The sequence below is a fragment of the Diadema antillarum genome, unplaced genomic scaffold (assembly GCF_040938485.1).
Source record: "Diadema antillarum isolate AM-2024a unplaced genomic scaffold, OU_Dant_1.0 scf00000009, whole genome shotgun sequence".
Taxonomy (NCBI): Eukaryota; Metazoa; Echinodermata; class Echinoidea; order Diadematoida; family Diadematidae; genus Diadema; species Diadema antillarum.
In genome coordinates, this window is record NW_027270898.1 from 1289642 (window position 1) to 1309513 (window position 19872).

At 40.4% G+C, this 19872-nt stretch overlaps 1 protein-coding gene across 1 annotated transcript; it reads left to right on the plus strand.

Annotated features, from left to right (window-relative positions):
- The first annotated feature begins 418 nt into the window (after positions 1-418).
- LOC139719663 (monocarboxylate transporter 3-like) lies at positions 419-13694 on the plus strand. The gene is made up of 4 exons (XM_071631067.1): positions 419-617; positions 11346-11486; positions 12149-13057; positions 13531-13694. The coding sequence occupies exons 1-4, from the start codon at positions 419-421 to the stop codon at positions 13692-13694; spliced, it is 1413 nt and encodes a 470-aa protein (XP_071487168.1).
- The last annotated feature ends 6178 nt before the right edge of the window (positions 13695-19872 follow it).

The window sequence follows — 19872 nt, forward strand, 5'->3', positions numbered from 1 at the left end:
GACCAGAGAGGTGCGACGGCTATACCACGCGTTTTATACTCAATCCGGGAGCAGATTTTAGCAGTCAGTGATTATGTGATGTGTGAGCTTTGTCTCGAAATATTTCTCAGTCAAAGCAGATAATCGGATGTACAAAGTTTTGGTTACTCCAATGATTCTTTTCATTTGCACCACCAGGTGTAAATGATTCTGAAGTGATGTAATACAGACAGTCGCGGTGGAAGAAATCCTCAAGTGTTGAAAGAGACGCCAGCAGATCAGTCAGAGCACAACGATTCACCGGACCCAGTACTGGTAATCATCAATCTCTATCGCGTTGAAAGCGCTATAGTGCGCAGAAACGCAAGCAAACTCATCGTAGGTCCTGGGACCAGTGGACACTCTGCGTGGCGACTTGGGCACGGCGACATACATGAACATGGCGGAGACATTCGTCGAATCTAAGGACAAGTGGAAATACGTGGTGCTGGTGGCCAAATTTTCACTGGACTGCATCACTCAAGGTCTGCTCAAAGCCTTTGGCGTGCTAGTTCCTTCCCTGGTCCAAAAACTGGACACAGACTATGGCACTCTGGGATTTATTCTCTCCATGGAGTTAACCGTCTTCTTCTTGGCCTGTAAGTACACCCGTCCGATTTACGTTGTCAGATTTCAGGGTTAAACTTCCCTTTATCACGTTATAGTTCATGTTAACAGGAATAATCTAGATAAGACTCGAAGGTAAAGATCTAGGACTACATATCGGTTTGCTGTATACACAAACTGATAGCATTTTATATCACATAAAGTATACAGTAGTCAATACATAGAATATGATTATGACATTGATTCATCCTTTTTACCATAAGTACGTATATTGCATACGAAATTTTTTTTAATCATGTTATCTACTTTATTACTTTAGGAGTCCTCATCCTAACTTAAAGGGGTAATTTACCATTTGCGGACGAAACAAAAACCCAGCTATAGCGCTTCAAAATAGTTCTAAAATGTGAGTGAGGGATAGAAATAACCAGTGTAGAAAAGTTAATAAGTACAATCAATGTTTAAAGTATTATTAAATGTAAAAAAAAGTGAACAACGATTACAACAAAACTGTGTCTAGACCGTTAAAACTGTCTACAGGCTTTTAGACTTTATTCCAAAAGTTTTATATGTTAGGATGTTTTGTGATACAACTGACCTACACAATCCCATATGCATCAAATATGATAACTCGATTTTTGTAAAAATCACTGTTCCCATTGATAAACAATACCTTTAAACTGGTCTCGAAAAGCGTCCTCCATATGTCATAAATATTATTGATATCTTTTCTTCTTCCTGATCAGGGTGAAAAAAATCAATAGATTGTTGAACTTACAGCTTTGTATGCAGTATTAAACATATTTTCATAGAGCCGTTCTCTAGTTGCGAGATGTTTCCCCCTCTCATTGTACGCTTGATGGTTGTCCTCAGGTGCTCAGGGCTTTTGACGTCCCTTATTAAGAGTCTGCATTTGAAACTGTTAATGTGGATCGGAGGAGGGACCCGGAAAGGATGTCGCATGAATGGATGGTGGATGTTTAAAGATAACAAGGGTGTGTGTGTGTCTGTGTGTGTGTGTGTGTGTGTGTGTGTGTGTTTGTTTCTGGGTGTGTGTGAAGTGATATGGCTATTCAGTTTTAAAATCACAGAATGAGGTGGGAAAGAAAGGTGCACGTCACGAGTTCGATACCACGAATCACACAGCCCATGAATCATGCTGCCCACGAGTCATACAGCCCACTCGAGTTATACATCCCACATAATAGTCATACAGCTCGACACTGAACAAACAAGGCCCATGATTATGAGAGACCCATGTTGTATAATTCCGAACTCGCGGGCTACTTTTACGTATAGTGTCGAACTCATGGGCTGTGTGACTCGTGGGGCGGTCTCGTTGGATGAACCCGGAAGGAAGATGGAGTTGGAAAGACGTGCAAATAAGGAGGATAGAGTAAGAAAGAATAATCATATGTAACACAAGATGATATGTGACACTTGTTGTTTAGGTCTATAGATAAAGGAGAATGATTGGTATGCCATTAACTTCATTTATGACATTTTTGTTGTATGTTTTGTTTCTATGATTTAATCGGTTGTATCTTGTTTTGTAGATGTATTTAAGAATAATGTTGTGTAATTGAAACCTGACAAAGAAATCTTTTAAAAAAAAGCAATGCATAATGCATTTCGCACCGACAGCCGATGAACAAATTTAGCAATATTCTCCATCGTCGGCGCTGCAAGCACAGTCTGAGACTACTATTACCCCTAAGGCTGCGTTCACATAGAAGTATTCGGTATTCGGTATTCGGTATTCGGTGTTCGGTATTCGCTATTCGAGCACCGAATACACCATCACCCGCACCGTCAACTCACCATCCCATGCAGTGAGGATTTCTTCCTCCTACATCCCAGCAAATCTTATTAACAATTTCTAAACTGCATCAGCATGTCAGTCTACATGCATGCTTATTTTTGCTAAAGGGCAAATCCAGATCAAAAGTGTCATTATTTCATAAACGAGAGACGGTATACCCTGCAAGAAAATCGAACAAGTTCGATTCCCACTCTGCTATACTTTTCGCAGCTATTCGTACTTTCGAATAGTGCCCTCTTATGTGAACCGGTGTGAGGAAATCCTATCGTTCGATTCAAGCTATTCGCGTGCCCTCGAAAAACGAGCCCGAATACCCGAATAGTATACAGTTAAACTCGCCTAAGTCGACGTTGCATATGTTGAATAATCGCGCAAGTCGAAGATTTTAAAAAGTCCCGATTTTTCCCCATTGACTTACGTGTATTAATTCACTCACAAGTCGAATTTTTAAAGTCGAATACTCGCCTAAGTCGATGAAATTCCAAGAACACTTTCACGGAAAAACCATTGAATTCACCTTCACCAAGTCGAATAAGATTTTATTGTGTAATAAATCATTGTCAAAATCATGATACGCCAGTTTTTGTTTACATACAGTATATACCAAAAGAAACTTTGCGTTAAAAACATTAACGTTTCATTTACGCAAGCGGTTTCACCTGAATCGTTATTAACGCAAACTAACGATCGGGAAAATTAACGTTTGTAGTAACGATGAGTAACGATCCCAAATTAACGATGTTTCGTTGACATTAACGATAGTAACGCAAGAACTAACGCGAGATTTTGGTTTCCGTTACTCAGACCTGGTGAAAGGACGACGTATCGCCTCTGCCGAGTGTAGCGATCTATGCCTTCTATACTTAGCGGAGTCTTTTCGCGAATCGTATCACGATTTCGCGAATGGTTAATATGCGACCGGGGTCACCAAAAACGCACGCCGTGCCAATAACAACAACAAAAAAGCCCGATGTTTGCCTTCAGTTTTGGAAATGAACAGCGGTAACAATCGGCTCCATAAGATGCTAGAATAAATGTCAGATGTTTGCTCTTAATTTTGGAAATAAATAACGGCAATGTTCAATGCGGATAAAGCGTCTTGCTGAAGGGCAAATATCGGGCACACTGCTCCAGCTCTCAGTTCCAAAGTAGATGTACATTATACACGTGTATGCGTGGTGTAACTGTAAGTCGATTTTTTTCGACTTACGCACAAGTCGAAACTCGCCTAAGTCCATGTGTTTTGCTCAGTCCCGAGAAGATCGACTTATGCGAGTTTAACTGTACTTCTATGTGAACGCAGCCTTAGTAACACCTTCGTTGCTATCGCTACCCTTACCGTGGAGCTTGGCACTCTCGGGCATTGGCTTACACCTGTTTTGATAAACCCTTATTGAGATTAGAGACATTGTCCGCAATTTCAGGCCTGTCCGGTGATTAAACCAGATAATCTGCTTATCAAAATGGTACGTCGAGTCCAAAGAAACTGTTTAAGAATTTATAACGATTGTTACTTTACACAAAAGAGTGACAGAAACGTTCTGGGGTGAAAGAAAGCGCGATGCTGCCATTAAAATGGTTGGGGGAGCTGAACAAGCAGCGAGCCCTAACCTGGCGTATACAACGATGCGGCAACAATAGGAAATAGAGAGTCAACCATACTTTTTTGATGCGAATTCTAATACAAACATATTAACGTAACACAGTACATTGCAGTGGAACGATATACAAGCAAAAATCCTAAGGGGAGAAATGCTGTGCATGTATGTATACGCATACATATAGATAATATGCAAATTGAGCGTCTGTGTAAGTGGAAACGGGCTATCATATTATACTCTGTTAAATAAAAGTAACTTTGACAAGAGGAAGAACCAAACTGGGAATATTAGAGGGCTGCGTTGAAAATGCGCAATGTAAGGAATGACAGAAATTATGTTAGCCATTTCCCTCCTACATGTTGAAGCAACGGGGTGGATTGTGTGAAGTCGTCTCATCTAGAGCTTCTTTCTGCTGGTTCGGACTGTGTCTAGACGAGTGTCCAAAGATTCGATGCTCTGTAAAATCATGCCAATGGGAGATTAAAACAGGGGCGGATCCAGGAATTCTGTAAAGGGGGGGGGGGGGGGGCGTGACTAATGTTTCTGGTGCCACTTCCGGGTTTCATTTCATTTTTTTTTTTATTTCTTTTGTTTTTAACGAAAAATAAAGGGGGTGTGCGCCGGTTGCTCCCCACCCCCCTCCCCCCCCCCCTCTGGATCCGCCACTGTAAAATGGTATCAAACTGGAGTGTCAAGCTTGACTGTGATGACAGGCAAGCTATCTAGTCCAGCGGATATAGAAAAAATCATGCACTTAATGGTAAAAGCACCATACTTGGTACACATGTACATGATGCCAATACAAGTCATTTCTGATATGGAAGCCACTCTGATTCTCCCTTTGGCGGCCGTGGCGGCCATTTTTCAAAATGGTCGCCATGTGATATAGCAATGCTGTGTATTTTGGAAACTAAAAGTCCGATTGTCGTGATTCTTGTACCAAAGTATAGGTCTTGAGGGTCAAGGACTCCAGTAAAATAATTTTTGAGAGGATAAAACCATGGCAACCTACTTATTGGCGGCGATTTTGAAAAAATGTGGCCACCATAGATATAACATATCCTTAAAACGTATGGACAAAGGGTCATGACTCTGGTACCAACTGATATGTTTTTGGCGTCAAGGATTCTGATAAATTCAACTGTTAGTGAATATGAATCGTTTCATCCTACGTTTTGGTGGCAATTTTGATAGATATGGCTGCCATACAAGAGATAATGAATATTATATCTTCGAACTCAAAAGATATATAATCACGATTCAAGTGTAAAAGTATAGTTTTTGGGTTTAGGTTTTCAATGATGTTTTAGCAAAGTGAATAGGTTCATCACATCCTTTGTTTTGGCGGCCATTTAATAAATAGCGTACGAGTGTTATGAAAGCGGGATGCCCATTGTGGATTGATTCTGGTGTAAACGTTTGTTTTAGGGGTCAACAATATACTTGTTCACTCATTTTTAGTATTCTAATGTGGAACATCTGGGCATGATTAACTTTGTAAGCATTTTGGAAAATATGCTAGTGTGAGAAAACTTCTAAAACTTCTTGGGTCACTTACATCAAATGTAAACACACTACATGTATGTCTATGAAATCCATGATTGACCAGGCTGTTCTGATACTTAGAACTACACTGAATCTTATACATCAAACGATAAAGTAAATAGTGGCAGTGGGCAGGTCCTTCTGGTCCTGTACGGGTAGAGAGACGTCCCCGCCCTCCACGAGTCTCCCGCTGCCTTGCGGGCAGTTTTTTTGGGTTAATCAAAGGCTAGGGAGTAAACCTTATCCAAATCCGGAGCGGAACCCCCAAGTTGTTAGGTGTTGTAGTTCATCATCTCTCCGGCAAATATAATAGGTATTATACAATACATCTTTATAGGTTTACATCTAATTGTCATTTGCAGCTCCACATGAGTCTACTAGCAAAATATAAACTACAAGAAAAATTATGCTAATTTATGAATTTAAGTAAAACCTCAAAGAAATACAAATTCTTAGCTTCATAATTATTGGAAGATAAAACTGCAGAATAAAATATTCAGTAAATCGATCTTACTTACCAGCACCAGTAGAAATACTGAAGACGTTCTCTAAAGCAGTGGCGTATCTAGGGGGGGGGGGGGGCAAGGGGGGCACGTGCCCCGGGCGCCACTCCTTGGGGGCGCAAAAAATGAAAAAAAAAAGCGAAGAAAAGAAGAAAAAAACGAAGAAGAAGAAGAAGAAAAGAAAGAAAGAAAGAAGAAGAAGAAGAAGAAAAAAAAAAAAAAAACTCGCCCGGAAGGGGAGGGGGAGGGAGAATGATGGGGGGGGGGGGCAGAAAACCAAATCAAACAAGATAAAAACAAAACATGATGATGACGCGGACAAAATGACAATGTTTATTGTGTTCACACAAGAATTCCATGTTCCGTATCAAGCTGAAATACAAAAATTTTCGGCGCGCTCGCTGCGCTCGCTCGCCAAATATATATAAAAAAGAAGGTAAGAACAAAACTTGATGATGACATGGACAAAATGACAATGTCTATTGTGTTCACACATGTCATTTAATATTTAGCAGGCAAAATGTTTCGCTGAGCAGCGGCTGCAATTTCTTTCGTTCTGAAGCGATCGCCAGTTGGATCAAAAGGCGCCAACGGTTTCGAACATACGGGGGGGGGGGCGCAAAAAAAACCCAAATCAAACAAGATAAGAACAAAAAGCAATGATGACGCGGAAATATACAAATTTCGGCTCACTCGCTCGTACTAATTTAGAGTATTTTTTCAAGTCCTCAGTTTGGTGGTATAAATCGTTATCTAAGGCCGTCACTATATCTTGATAAGAATTGTAAGATTTAATAGCAAAAAATGACAAGAGTTCCATGTTTAGTAAGCTGAAATATAAAAATTTTCGGCTCGCTCGCTACGCTCACTCAAATTTATCCAAAAAAAAAAAGGAAGAAGAAGATAAGAACAAAACGTGACGACGCGGACAAAATGCCAATGTCTGTTGTGTTCACACATGTCATTTAATATTTAGCAGGCAAAATGTTTCACTGAGCAGCGACTGCAATTTCTTTCGTTCTGAAGGCGATCGCCGATTGGATCAAAAGAGGACGCCAACGGTTTCGAACATACGGGGGGTGGGGCGCAAAAAAAAATCAAAAAAGATAAGAACAAAACGTAATGATGACGCGGAAATATACAAATTTCGGCTTCAGTTTGTTGGTATAAATCGTTATCTATAAGGTCGTCACTATATCTTGATTAGAATTGTAAGATTTAATAAGCAAAAAATGACAAAAATTCCATGTTTTGTAAGCTGAAATACAAAAATTTTCGGCTCGCTCGCCAAAATTTATATATATTATTATAAAAAAAGAGAGATAAGAACAAAACGTGATGATGACGCAGAAATATACAAATTTCGGCTCACTCGCGTGCACTAATTTAGAGTATTTCTTTTAAGTCCTCAGTTTGTTGGTATAAATCGTTATCTATAAGGCCGTCACTATATCTTGATTAGAATTGTAAGATTTGATAAGCAAAAAAATGGCAAGAATTCCATGTTTTGTAAGCTGAAATACAAAAATTTTCGGCTCGCTCGCTGCTCTCGCTCGCCAAAATTTATCAAAATTCGCTACATTTAAATTACCCTCAAAAGACCCATTTTAAGTGCTTGAAAAAAGCATATCATGTAGACTTTGTTTAAAGTCCCTACTGGGATGGGGTTGGGGTTGAACACTTTTTCAGAAATTAGGGGCGCAATTTTCGCGCTTGCCCCGGGCGCCGTTTCCCCTAGATACGCCACTGCTCTAAAGCGCACCTGCATCTACACTTGTATATATATGCATTCACGTTCATCATCGCTTAGCAATGGATGATCACGAACAATAATTGTTTTGGATTGTCAGAGCTCATTCGATTCCTTCATATGATTCCTTATAATTTTGTGTAACAGTTTTGACAAGGTCATACTATGAAATAACGAACAAGAACTGAAAACAAACTTTAGAAATCAGTAGGTCTTATAAGACTACAATAATCATGTCTTTGTGGCTGGAAACTATGACAATACACTAATTGTACTCTCCTGTCTATGCATCCAAAATTGGTTGGAAAGTCTTCTATTCCATTCTCACCATTTTATTCTACCTTTGATATTCAACATAATTATCTTTAGTATTCCAGGTATGCAACAATTGAACTTATGTGATGTTCAATACCTACTTGAATAGTGAATGTGATAGAGGTATAATGGTCAATCAACAACAATCAATGAACAATAAAGAACTAAACGCCGCAACAACATAGGAGGTTCATTTACCAATAATAGGTGAACGATTCTTGTCAATGGGACAATACACATGGCAAGTGAGGGTGTATATATGATAATATACAGGGTGGCCCCTCAGAAAATGGAAACGAATATTTTTCCAAAACCAAAACGAAATTGTCCAATTTGGTTGAGTACTTTTCTTTCTAGACATGTTTTTGTTAATCATTAATTTCCTTTTTATTTTATCAAAGCTCAGCAACGGAGACTACCCAACAATTGAAGGTCAATTTTCGACAATAATCCTATTCAGGCATTCCGCATTGTGATGTGCGGCCTCAATTCTTTGTTAAGGGGGTATCTCACTGAGCGGCGAACGTTTGCGAACGTAGCGAATTTGGGAATTCGCCAGGGTTCGTAAACGGTTGCAAAAGGTTCGTTAACATTCGCAAGAAAGTTCGCAAACGGTTTTTATTGTCGCAAACAGTTTTTCTTGTCGCAAAGAAATTTTGAACATGTTCAAAATTTCTTTGCGAACCTTTGCGAATTTGTATTTTCGCTAACAGTTGCAAACATTCGCAAACATTCGCAAAACATTCGTAAGAATTCGCAAACGGTCGTAATACGGTGTCGCTAACGTTTTTATAGGATTCGCCACTGCTAGCGAACAAGTAACCACATGGTTCCTATATAAAAGCTTCTGAAACAGACAAGGTTCCTCTCTAAGAAAGTTCTTGAAGCTCTTGACATCTCCATCATGACTGTAATTGCTTCAAAAGCTTTTCATATTGACTAAAGTCTGTCCTCTGCAACAAGCACTCTCTGACTCTCTTTCTTTTCTTCTTCCTTTCTTGTTTTTCTTTATTTTATTTCTCTTATGCTGCACAACTCTCTAAAAAAGAAAGAGTGAAAATGTTCACTCTTGAAGGAGTGAATTACAGAAAAGAGTGAGTTTTGAGTGAAATTGGAGTGAATTTTGAGTGAAAATATCTATTTTCACTCATTTTGGAGTGACCTCAGGGACCACTCGAAAATCTTGGAGTGATCCCTGAAGTCACTCCAAAATGAGTGAAAATGAACATTTTCAGTCTAAAATCACTCTAATTTCACTTGAAACTCACTCTTTTCTGTTATTCACTTCTTCAAGAGTGAACACTCTTTCTTTTTTAGAGAGAATAGCTGTAGCAGCAGCCTGACAAAGCAGCTCTTCAAGGATAGCAACACCTTGAGCCTCTTCTTGGCAGAAATTTATTTCCATATCCTGGAAATCCATCTTGAACGGTTGTCACAAGAGATCTGAATTCAGTGGAAGGTTTTATGTCGTTTTATGGGTCTTACTATACACAATCGCCTTGTTCTTTTCTAGGTCCAAGAACATTCGCAAAATTGTCGCAAAGGATTTGCAAACAGTTGCTAATATTTGCAAAACTGTCGCTAACATTTGCAAAATTGTCGCTAACGTTTGCAAAATTGTCGCTAACATTTGCTAACATTCGCTAATAGTCGCCACCTGTGTTCGCAAACACTTTCGCAAACATTCGCTAAAGGGTTGCTAATTGTCGCTAAACATCGCTAAAAGTCGCTAACTGTCGCTAATGGCAGAAGCGAACTTTGATTTTTCGCAAACATTCGTCAGAAAAGTTGGCGAATCTCAAATTCGCTACGTTCGCAAACGTTCGCCGCTCAGTGAGATACCAGCTTAAGTCTCCCAAGGCAGTGGTTTTTGTTCGATGCTGAAATTTGTTGAATTGAGCTAAGAAATTTACGCTCGACCCGTCTTTACAAAAACATCTGTATAATGATAACTACTCAACCAAATCGGATGATTTTGGTGTCATTCTTCTTCTAGATAAATTCTCTACACTCTATGTTATTCATTTTGGCATCAAAGTAATGCAAATGTGCAGATATTTGCGAAAACTCGCATTTCCGTTAATTCTAGGCCACACTGTATATGTGTGTGTGTGTGTGTGTGCATACTCTATGTAGTGCGGCAGTCATATTTATCAAAATGGACATGAAAACGAAATGTGTTAGTTCTATTTGTCAACAAATGCTTATTTAAAATAATTGACCCCAATTAGTTTCAAAGATGTACAGTATAGTATATATTGCGGTGGCCATATTTTAAAATGGCAGCCAAAACATAGGATGTGATGGTTGTATACACAAAAAAAAAATATCCATTTACATAATTGAACCTCAAAAACATATTTTTGTACCAGAATCATGAAGATGCATCCATTGGTTTTAAAGATACATGAATAGAATGTAGAGCGGCAGCCATGTTTAACTGGAGGGAGGCCATATTTATTAAATGGCCGCCAAAACAAAGGATGTGATGAACCTATTCACTTTGCTAAAACATCATTATATTGAAAACCTTCACCCCAAAACTATACTTTTACATTTGAATCGTGATTATATATCTTTTGAGTTCGAAGATATACAATATTCATTATCTGTTGTATGGCAGCCATATTTATTAAAATGGCCGCCAAAACGTAGGATGAAACGATTCATATTCACTTACAGTTGAATTTATCGGAATCCTTGACGCCAAAAAATATAAGTTGGTACCAGAGTCATGACCCTTTGTCCATACGTTTTAAGATCATGTTATATCTAACATGGTGGCATATTTTTTTTTTTCAAAATGGCCGCCAATAAGTAGGTTGCCATGGTTTTATCCTCTCAAAAATCATTTTATTGGAATCCTTGACCCTCAAAATCTATACTTTGGTACAAGAATCACGACAATCGGACTTATAGTTTCCAAAATACACAGCACTGCTATATCACATGGCGGCCATTTTGAAAAATGGCCGCCACGGCCGCCACAGGCAGAATCAGAGTGGCCTCCATATCAGAAATGACTTGTATTGGCATCATGTACATGTGTACCAAGTATGGTGCTTTTACCATAATGTGCATGATTCACCCTATATGTGCTCTATATCCGCTAGACTAATCGGCTTGTCAACGGCAACTTTCCTTACCGAAAACACTCATGACATTTGAATGCATGCCAGAACTGATTTCCACTTACGTGTATTTCATATCCTTTCACTATCCAGGTCCCCTCGTGAGCTATCTCTCCACACTGGTAGACCCCCGAACTCTTTGCATCGTGGGCGGGATGGGTGCAAGTGGAGCTATTGCCTTATCGGGATACCTAACGTCGCCATTTTGGTTTGCTGTTATGATGTTTCTTACAGGTAAAACATCGTCACATTAACATCAGTGGCGTAAATAAGAACAATGGCTTTATCTTGCTTAGGCTGATGCCTTAAAAGTGAACTTGGGGCATATCGTGATTTCAAGTACGGTCAATGAGAGTATTATTATCATGGGCAGTCATTTAATAAAACCATGGAGGTGGAAAACCTCCCTGATAAAACGCAAGCGTCACACTCTCCTGAAGTTCAGCAGAGATGGACACAATCATGAAGGATGTGTTCCGATAAAAGTCGACATCGCGTTCTAATCGCCGGTGGAGTTTCTTAGGCTGCTAACAAATGGCCATGTATACATGATTTGATTGATTGCTCAGCTTTAAACCAATTTCGTGCGAATTGAACGTATATATACATTATACGTAAGTTCCACAAATGGCCACCCTGTGCCAATTTCGGGATAATAGTGGGACGCCAGCCTCACAGATGCACTAGAAGAAGGTGGAAGTTGCCTGTACGGAATTAACATACTATCTTTTTCCTTCTCGTTTGTAGTTATTTAAACTTTTATCAGGTTTCCAGTGTCACTTCACTTGCAGCTTCATATGTTTCTCGCAATGAATGCGTGACCTGAAATCAATATTCGCCATTGGGTTCATCATTTCTTGTCTTTGATAGAACTGATATTTTTCTTTTCTCCACAGGGTTGTTCAGCTCCCCTATCAACCAAATATCCCACGTCGTTCTACACCAACACTTCGGTGACAAATTCGGATATGCAAATTCCATCTGTCTCATGGGATGCTTCGTTGGGGGCGCGCTGTTTCCCGTCTTGACGTCATCCCTACTGGAAGGATACGGACTCGAAGGAGCCATATTTTGTTTGGCAGCCTTGTATCTTAACTGTGTACCAGTAGCAGCGACGCTCCGTCCCCCTTTGGACTTCGTGGATAGAACGAAAGTCATATACAATGAAGATGACCAGCCGGGCCCGTCGGAGGCTTCAGCACACTTGCTAGAACGAACTGACGAAGACACGCCCACAAAACCGATAAAGCAATGTCACAATTTCCTTCATAGCCGAGAAACCGCATCTCCCAAATGGACTCGGGAACGGATCCTGGACTATGTCTGGTCGGATTTGGGGGTGAGGGCGCTGGTGCAGGAGTGGGCGTTCACTCTCTTCTTCTTACCATGTAAAGTAGTCGTGCAGATTGCCATGGTCAGCTGGACCCTTTTCGTCGTTTCCTTCGCAATGTCCAAGGGCTTCGAGGAATCGTTCGCTTCCTACCTGCCCATGGTTGGGTCAATTGGCGGATTGGTCTTCCAGGGGACAATGACCGTAATCCTGCGTTTCAGACACCATTTGGGAGCGCCACTGTTCATCGCTAGCATGGCCTCTCTTGGTGGGGCGCTGCTTCTCTACCCTGCCATGTCGTCCCCAACGCATCTCCTCATCTGCTCTTTTTTCGCCGGTGGCGGTATTTTTGCCGGCTTTGCGACATCCTACGCTGTTCTCGTATCCTTCGTCGCCGAGGAAAATTTCAAAGGAATCCTCTCTGCCAAGTTATTCATCACAGGATTTGGGATTGTGATTTCCGGGTACATTACAGGTACGAAAAAAAAAAAAAACCCACATTCATGAATGATTACAAAACAAAGCGATACATAAATTTTGAAGTGTTCAATGCATGATGGAAAAATCAGAGTGGAAAATAATGAGACAAAACGTTATAAATTCTCTCTGTCTTCATATCCATATATGATTTTATAGGTCAATTTTGGGTCCTAAATGATAGTAATTAAGAAACGCAAATGGCACGTACGCATACACATACACACAGACAGACTGAATACACTGATACACATAAACCATTGTGAAAAAACGTAAACTTTCCATTATAATGCGTGTCTGCTCGAAGTAAACGGCGGAGAGGTTTATTTTAGTCAGTTACATATCTACACGGGATATCACACTGCCCTACTCCATACTTTGATCACTGTTATCATTAATATCGAATGCACTTTGTCCTTTTCATGATACAGTAACAGCCCAGAACTTATCTTTGATTCACTTGCATTGCAGGCAGGCTGTATGATGTCACTGGGTCACTTGATGAAGTGTTTCAACTCATTGGCGGCTTGTGCGCAATGACTGTTCCCCTGACAATTGCCCTCGTGTGCATCCAGAGAAACAGGGACGAGGGGCGTGGCTGCCTCCCCTCGCTCGGCCAGCGTGGCGCCATTTAACACCAGCCTTTAAAACAAGTTATTTCGCTATACGCAGTGGTATCTGATCCCGGAAGGCGAGGGAGAGGGTTAAAGAAAATTCGGAACACTTTAGAGAGAGAGGGAGAGACCTTCAAAAATATCACTTGAAACATGGAGCTACAAGACACCGCCATACTTGAAAGATGTCCGCCTCTACACACTACGAGATAAACACACAAGCGTTATTTCTGGAGTCTTTTCACCCTCCAAACAAAAAAACAAACCGATAAAAACGTCAATAACACCATACAGAGGAAAAGGAGTTATCATCCAGCGAATATAGTAATTGCATTATAGCGATGACTTTAATATCTGTAACGCTGGTCCATTTAAACTTTTTGCCAATAAATCTTGCAGACTCCTACGCCAACTTATGAACTGTTTTTCAATTGCGCTTTCTCTCAAAACGGCATGCTCTCCTTTTGATTCCCTTTGTAACTCACGTAAATGGTTACCCCATGACGTATTTAGGCGTTTTCACATCAGCCCGATAAAAATCCAAGCTCGAGATATTTTTTAATTTCCCAATTCAGAAAACAGCGCGCTATTCGAAACATCGGGCTGATGTGAAAACGCCTAAAGTTACAGGCTGAGTGAGCACTTTGATAGCGACATTATAGTGACTCCTGTCGATCACTTTTCTTTGTATTTTGCACAATCTAACCATGCACGGGAGTATTGCATTACAAACGGACTGCTATGCATGCTTGTGTATGCTTCTAACCAAGGAGGTTCGAGAGATGGAGTTACAACAGTTACTGACTACATGTATAATTATCCAGTCAGCTGTCAGTTTTCTATGGATGGACAAAAGAATTCCACAGGTGCATTTGTGCCTTTGATGTTTGATGCTTGAAACCGCCATCTTTCTGAGCAATCTTGAAGGCCGTGTCACACCAGCCTTGCGTGCGACTTGCAAAGAATATTTGACTACGTGGAGGTCCCCGTAGATGATCCGCACATGGCAGTCCATACCCATAGCATGTGTCTCAAAAGTAGTCGCCCTGAGGTTAGCCTTTAAACAAGGCGACTCGCTCTGCGTGCCCCCGTATAGCGCGTTTACCCCACAAACCTGTTGGCCGGCGAGTGGAGCGAGCCGCCTTTATCCACTCGTTCAGGGATGTGTACTTTTGTCGTTGTTGTTGCTTTATATTCTTTGACAAATTTGCGTACAAATTTGACGCAGAAAATACACACGGCACCAAGGCAAGCCTCGTTAATATTAAAGCCTCGTTAATATTAAGTAACTATTCTTATTCTACTTAATATTAACGAGGCTTGCCTTGGTGCCGTGTGTATTTTCTGCGTCAAATTTGTACGCAAATTTGTCAAAGAATATAAAGCAACAACAACGACAAAAGTACACATCCCTGAACGAGTGGATAAAGGCGGCTCGCTCCACTCGCCGGCCAACAGGTTTGTGGGCTAAACGCGCTATACGGGGGCACGCAGAGCGAGTCGCCTTGTTTAAAGGCTACCCTGAGGTGCGCACGCATATTTTTTTACCCGCAACCGTGTTTAGGTCCTGTCACACCTTTCCGGGCAAGCTACTCGGGCTTGTTACGTGTAGGGATTTTCTAGCATACCGGACATTCCTGAGGGCGGAAAAGGATTTGTGCGAGTCAGCACATGTGTCTTACTTGCTGGACGCGTTATACTTGCGAGTATACTGTGACTGTGACCTTTGTACCAGTCGCGTGGGGGCTGACAACTCAGTGAAGGATATTCCTCGAATGGAATGGCTGAAATCTCACAGAATTTCATTATCTTGGCTGCATACGGGACTGCGAAGTACCTGCGTGGGAATTGCCTGGGAAGTACTGCCGCTAAGGGTCTCCTTCTGGCGTTCAGTTCTGCGTGGACCTCTACGGGCATTCCCGCGACTCACCCGGAAAAAGTTTTGGTCATGCTCAAAACTTGGCTGCGGTTAAATCGGACTTGCGTGAGCACCTCCGGGCAACTACGCGCTAGATGCTGTCAGGTGCGGACCAACTGCGTAGAGCTCAGGGGAGTAAATTTGTTTCCCCGCAAGTCAAGCCGCAGAAGTTCCCCCGTACGGTATGACAAGGCATGAATGAAAATTGCAAACATTCTTGCTCGCCCGCTGAAAATCTTCTACGTGTTGGAAACTACCTCCTCGCCACAAGCCCGCGTAGCTTGCCCGGAATGGTGTGACACGGCCTTAAGATTCATTTTTAACGCTAACATGAATATCGGGTATATGCTGCTCGTTTATATATCAAATGCAATGAAATTTCACCTAATGATAAAGCATATGAAACAAAAGTCAATTCCGTTCGAAGATAATATGTGCAAAAGTGTAAATCTGAGCTGTATTTTGTAAAAGTGTTTGAAATTTTACCCTCATGGAAAGCCGGTTTTATCACTTTTCTCCTTATTTCCGCCAAATGAAACTGATAATGGTATTATGGTATCATCTTCAAGTATAATTCTTTATAAATTAATATGTCAGATTAGTGTACAGACACGTACAGTCGAGTGATTTTGATATCTATTTCAGCAATATTTGAGCAATTGTTATTCGCGCACCCCGTGCCTTTACCATCATTGTCTATACAGCCCATCGTTTGTAAGTAGTGATAGCGAAATGTAATTACTATCACAAAGACATAATTATCTTCCTTGGAAAGTGGCTGGTGATAATGCAATGAGATACGTGTCAATATTGTCTTCGCATCTGAGCGGCAGATCCAGTTTGACACATACTTCACAAATATTTTTGAGTGGCGGCTTCGAGCATGGGATCAAAGCGAATAAGACTGCTGTGACTCCATTTCTCGAACCTCCTTGGTGTAACACTCACTTGACATGTGAAATGGTATACAGTTGTCAAACTGTAGGTAATAAAGATTTGTATTATCATATTTATTATATACACTGCAAAAAGTCCGGTATTTGATATGAAACACCGAGCTGGTGTTAAATTTCCGGTGCTCAGTCATGGTGTTAGATTAACACCTCCGGGTGTCATTTCCAAATTTAGAATTGTTTTTTGAATAGTTTCTTAGTTACTGCACTTCTTGTTAATTTTGAACTTCAACAAGACGATAAAGATTTTTCCGATAAAGTACTTGATTTTTTAAAATATGTGTAAACAAATTTACACCACAGTAACACCAGTTGGTGTGGTCCCCTATTGAAGCTGGACGGGTGTTATACCATTGCAATTAACACCACCAATATCAAATTAACACCATGCGGTGTCATTATTGAATTAACTCTAGCGCAGTGTCAAAAATATCATTAGCCATTGTGTCAAATTAACACCACGAAGTGCCAGGCGAACACATTTTAACACCGTCACAATACATTTTTAACACCTGTGGGTGTGGTCCTCTATAAAAGTTTGATCGGTGTTAGATTTAACACCCATGGTGTTAAATCTAACACCGATGTTTTTACAGTGTATATACCAGCAGTCACTTACATCACTAACACCACTTCAGGGACCTTTCAAATTTGCAATAATTCTTGTCAAAGTGATGATGAAGATGAACTGATTTAAAAAATGACGAAACCGTGAAATGCCATATAAAAGGGTTGTTTATGGTTTACTAGAGAACACTCTTTACTCTTTTTGCTGGGCAACACAAAAACGAAACTGTAATCTCTCAAGCAGGAAAAAAAAGTTGACTTCCTTATGTCAAATGTTGATAATAATGCTGCAATGGATATCTAGTGCTTGTATGCGATATACATTACACACAAGTATTAATATATTTTTTTGCTGAAATAAAAATGTATATTACGTATTACACACGTATGGGTGTGTTTATGAATACGTTCGCACACACTTACGTACATACATATAAGAAAGAGAAAGAGAGATGAGGTGGATTTGTGTGTGTGTGTGTGTGTGTGTGGGGTGTGTGTGTGTGTGTGTGTGTGTGTGTGTGTGTGTGTGTGTATGGGGGGGGGGGGGGGAGGTTTTGGCACATATCCGCGGAGAAGTACGCCAACTATTGGAACAGCCCGAGCCTCATCACACATCACTCATGCATCTTGATCGCTAGCTGGCGCACGTTAATGTCGGCTACTTCTACGATCTATAGGGCTCACACCCGTAAATACAATGGACTGTCCCAGACCCCTTCACAAATTCGTACCAAAGATACCAAAATAAATGAAGAAAACAAATTGATTCAAAATCAATGATGTAGTTTGGCAAAAAAAAAAACTTAATAGCTGTAGATATTGAGTATGAATTCCTCTACAAATTGCATTTTGGTTGGAAGATGAAAGCTTTTCTGGTGGAATTTGAGGGGACTATTCATTGGGTACGTGTACGGAAAATGGGTGATTTTTTGAGTGACAAGAACTCTTAGTCTGGCTTTGCGGACCCCTGGACAGAATTTGGACTGAAGAATCCACCCTGAAAATTTGATGGATGAAAGGATATATCTCACTTATCCAGGTTATAGCTGAAACACCTCATTTCTCCCAGCTATTTTACGAATTTTTTGAAATTTGATTTTTAACACATATCCCTATGGGGAAATCCATTATGGGTGTGAGCCCTATAGGCACTGCATCACCAAGGAGGTTCAAGAGATGGGGTCATATCAGTTGTATTCCCTTTGATCCCATGTTTGATGCTGCCACTTAAAAACATTTGAAGTAAACCACGGTTTAGTACTATGTGCCAAACTGAAGTTGCCCCACAGTGATATGGACTCTAGAAATTCCTGTGCCACTGCATAATGATCAGCCTCTCTCTAACGAAGATTGTATATTGTCTTACTGATTGTATAGGCTAATTACTTTTCGGATTTTTTCTGATTTCAAGATGGTCACCTATATAAATTGAAATGTTTCAGAATGTCTGGCATCAAAAGCATGGTTTTTGCCCCAGATTTGAACCTTATTAGATGCATACGATATGAGATAAAATCAAAGAGCTTTTCCCCGGTATAAGTATATAGGGAGGAGAACAGAAAAGTCTCTGGATAATACATTTGCAGTATGGTGGCCATTTTGCATTTTAAGATAGCGGCCTACTAAAATGATCCATCATTAAAAAAATAATAATTATATATAAGCATGTCTGACAACAAGAGCATGCTTTATGCTCCAAATTTAAACCTTCCACAATGCTTACAACATAACATGTGGGTCAAAACCCATTTTTTGAAGTATAATTTCATTGAAATTTTGTAAGATCTGCGCCCCTATGTTTCAAGGTTCTAGGCCCGCAAAAAAAAAAAAAAAATCTCCTTATGCTTTTTTAAGGATCTTTTTTTCTTTATAATAGATGAGGCAATTTTAAAGTAATAACTTTGAAAAGTAGTTAGAACTTGAGGAGGAAGCAGTCACGTCTATAAGGGTGGTTCCCAGCTCCCTGCGTCTACTTCCAGTGCAGAGTTCAAGATGTAATGTCAAGAACAGCTCTCCTGTCCTAACGGTATCACAACGTTTGTGGAGTACATAATCTAAGTACAGTACTCTCCGCGTAATCGGGTATCGCTTAATCGGGTACTCCGTTTAATTGGGTAGTAATGTCAAAATCAGTTTAAATGCACATTAAAATTACCTGATAATCGGGTTGCCTCTCCGCATAAATGGGTAAATAATTTTCTTCTTATCTAACTTCTACCCACATTTTATCGCAGATAAAATCTTTAAGAAATCATAAATGTCAAAATTTCCACGGCTTATTGCATTCTCTGCTTGACTTGCAAAGATGACCGATCATTTGGGGAGTGATTAAACATGAAAACACATGTACCAGTACATGTACCGACTTGCCACACGTAAACGAACATTACACATGTAGCTGGCACTCACAACTGCATAGACAGACAGGAGTTGAACCCACTTGCGCTCCTCCCTTGCTCTGCAACAACATTCACAATACGAGAAGTTTGCAACGAAAATCAGGCCATTCACCAGCTCAATAGTTTTGCTTTTCCCCAGTCACTTCTCGAAAAGTAACCCGAGGTTCTACGTGACTAGTGCACGCAAAGAGACGTTTTCATTTCGGAAAACGCCTGCATGTTAGCGAGGAGTCTATAGTCAAACGACAACTATTTGTCTATAATATTGCTCGTGACTGAGCAAGTGTAAGGTATGATGTGCATTGCAAGCACGCGTGTTAAGCATACAATGCATGTACGTACATACACATTGTGTGTCAATT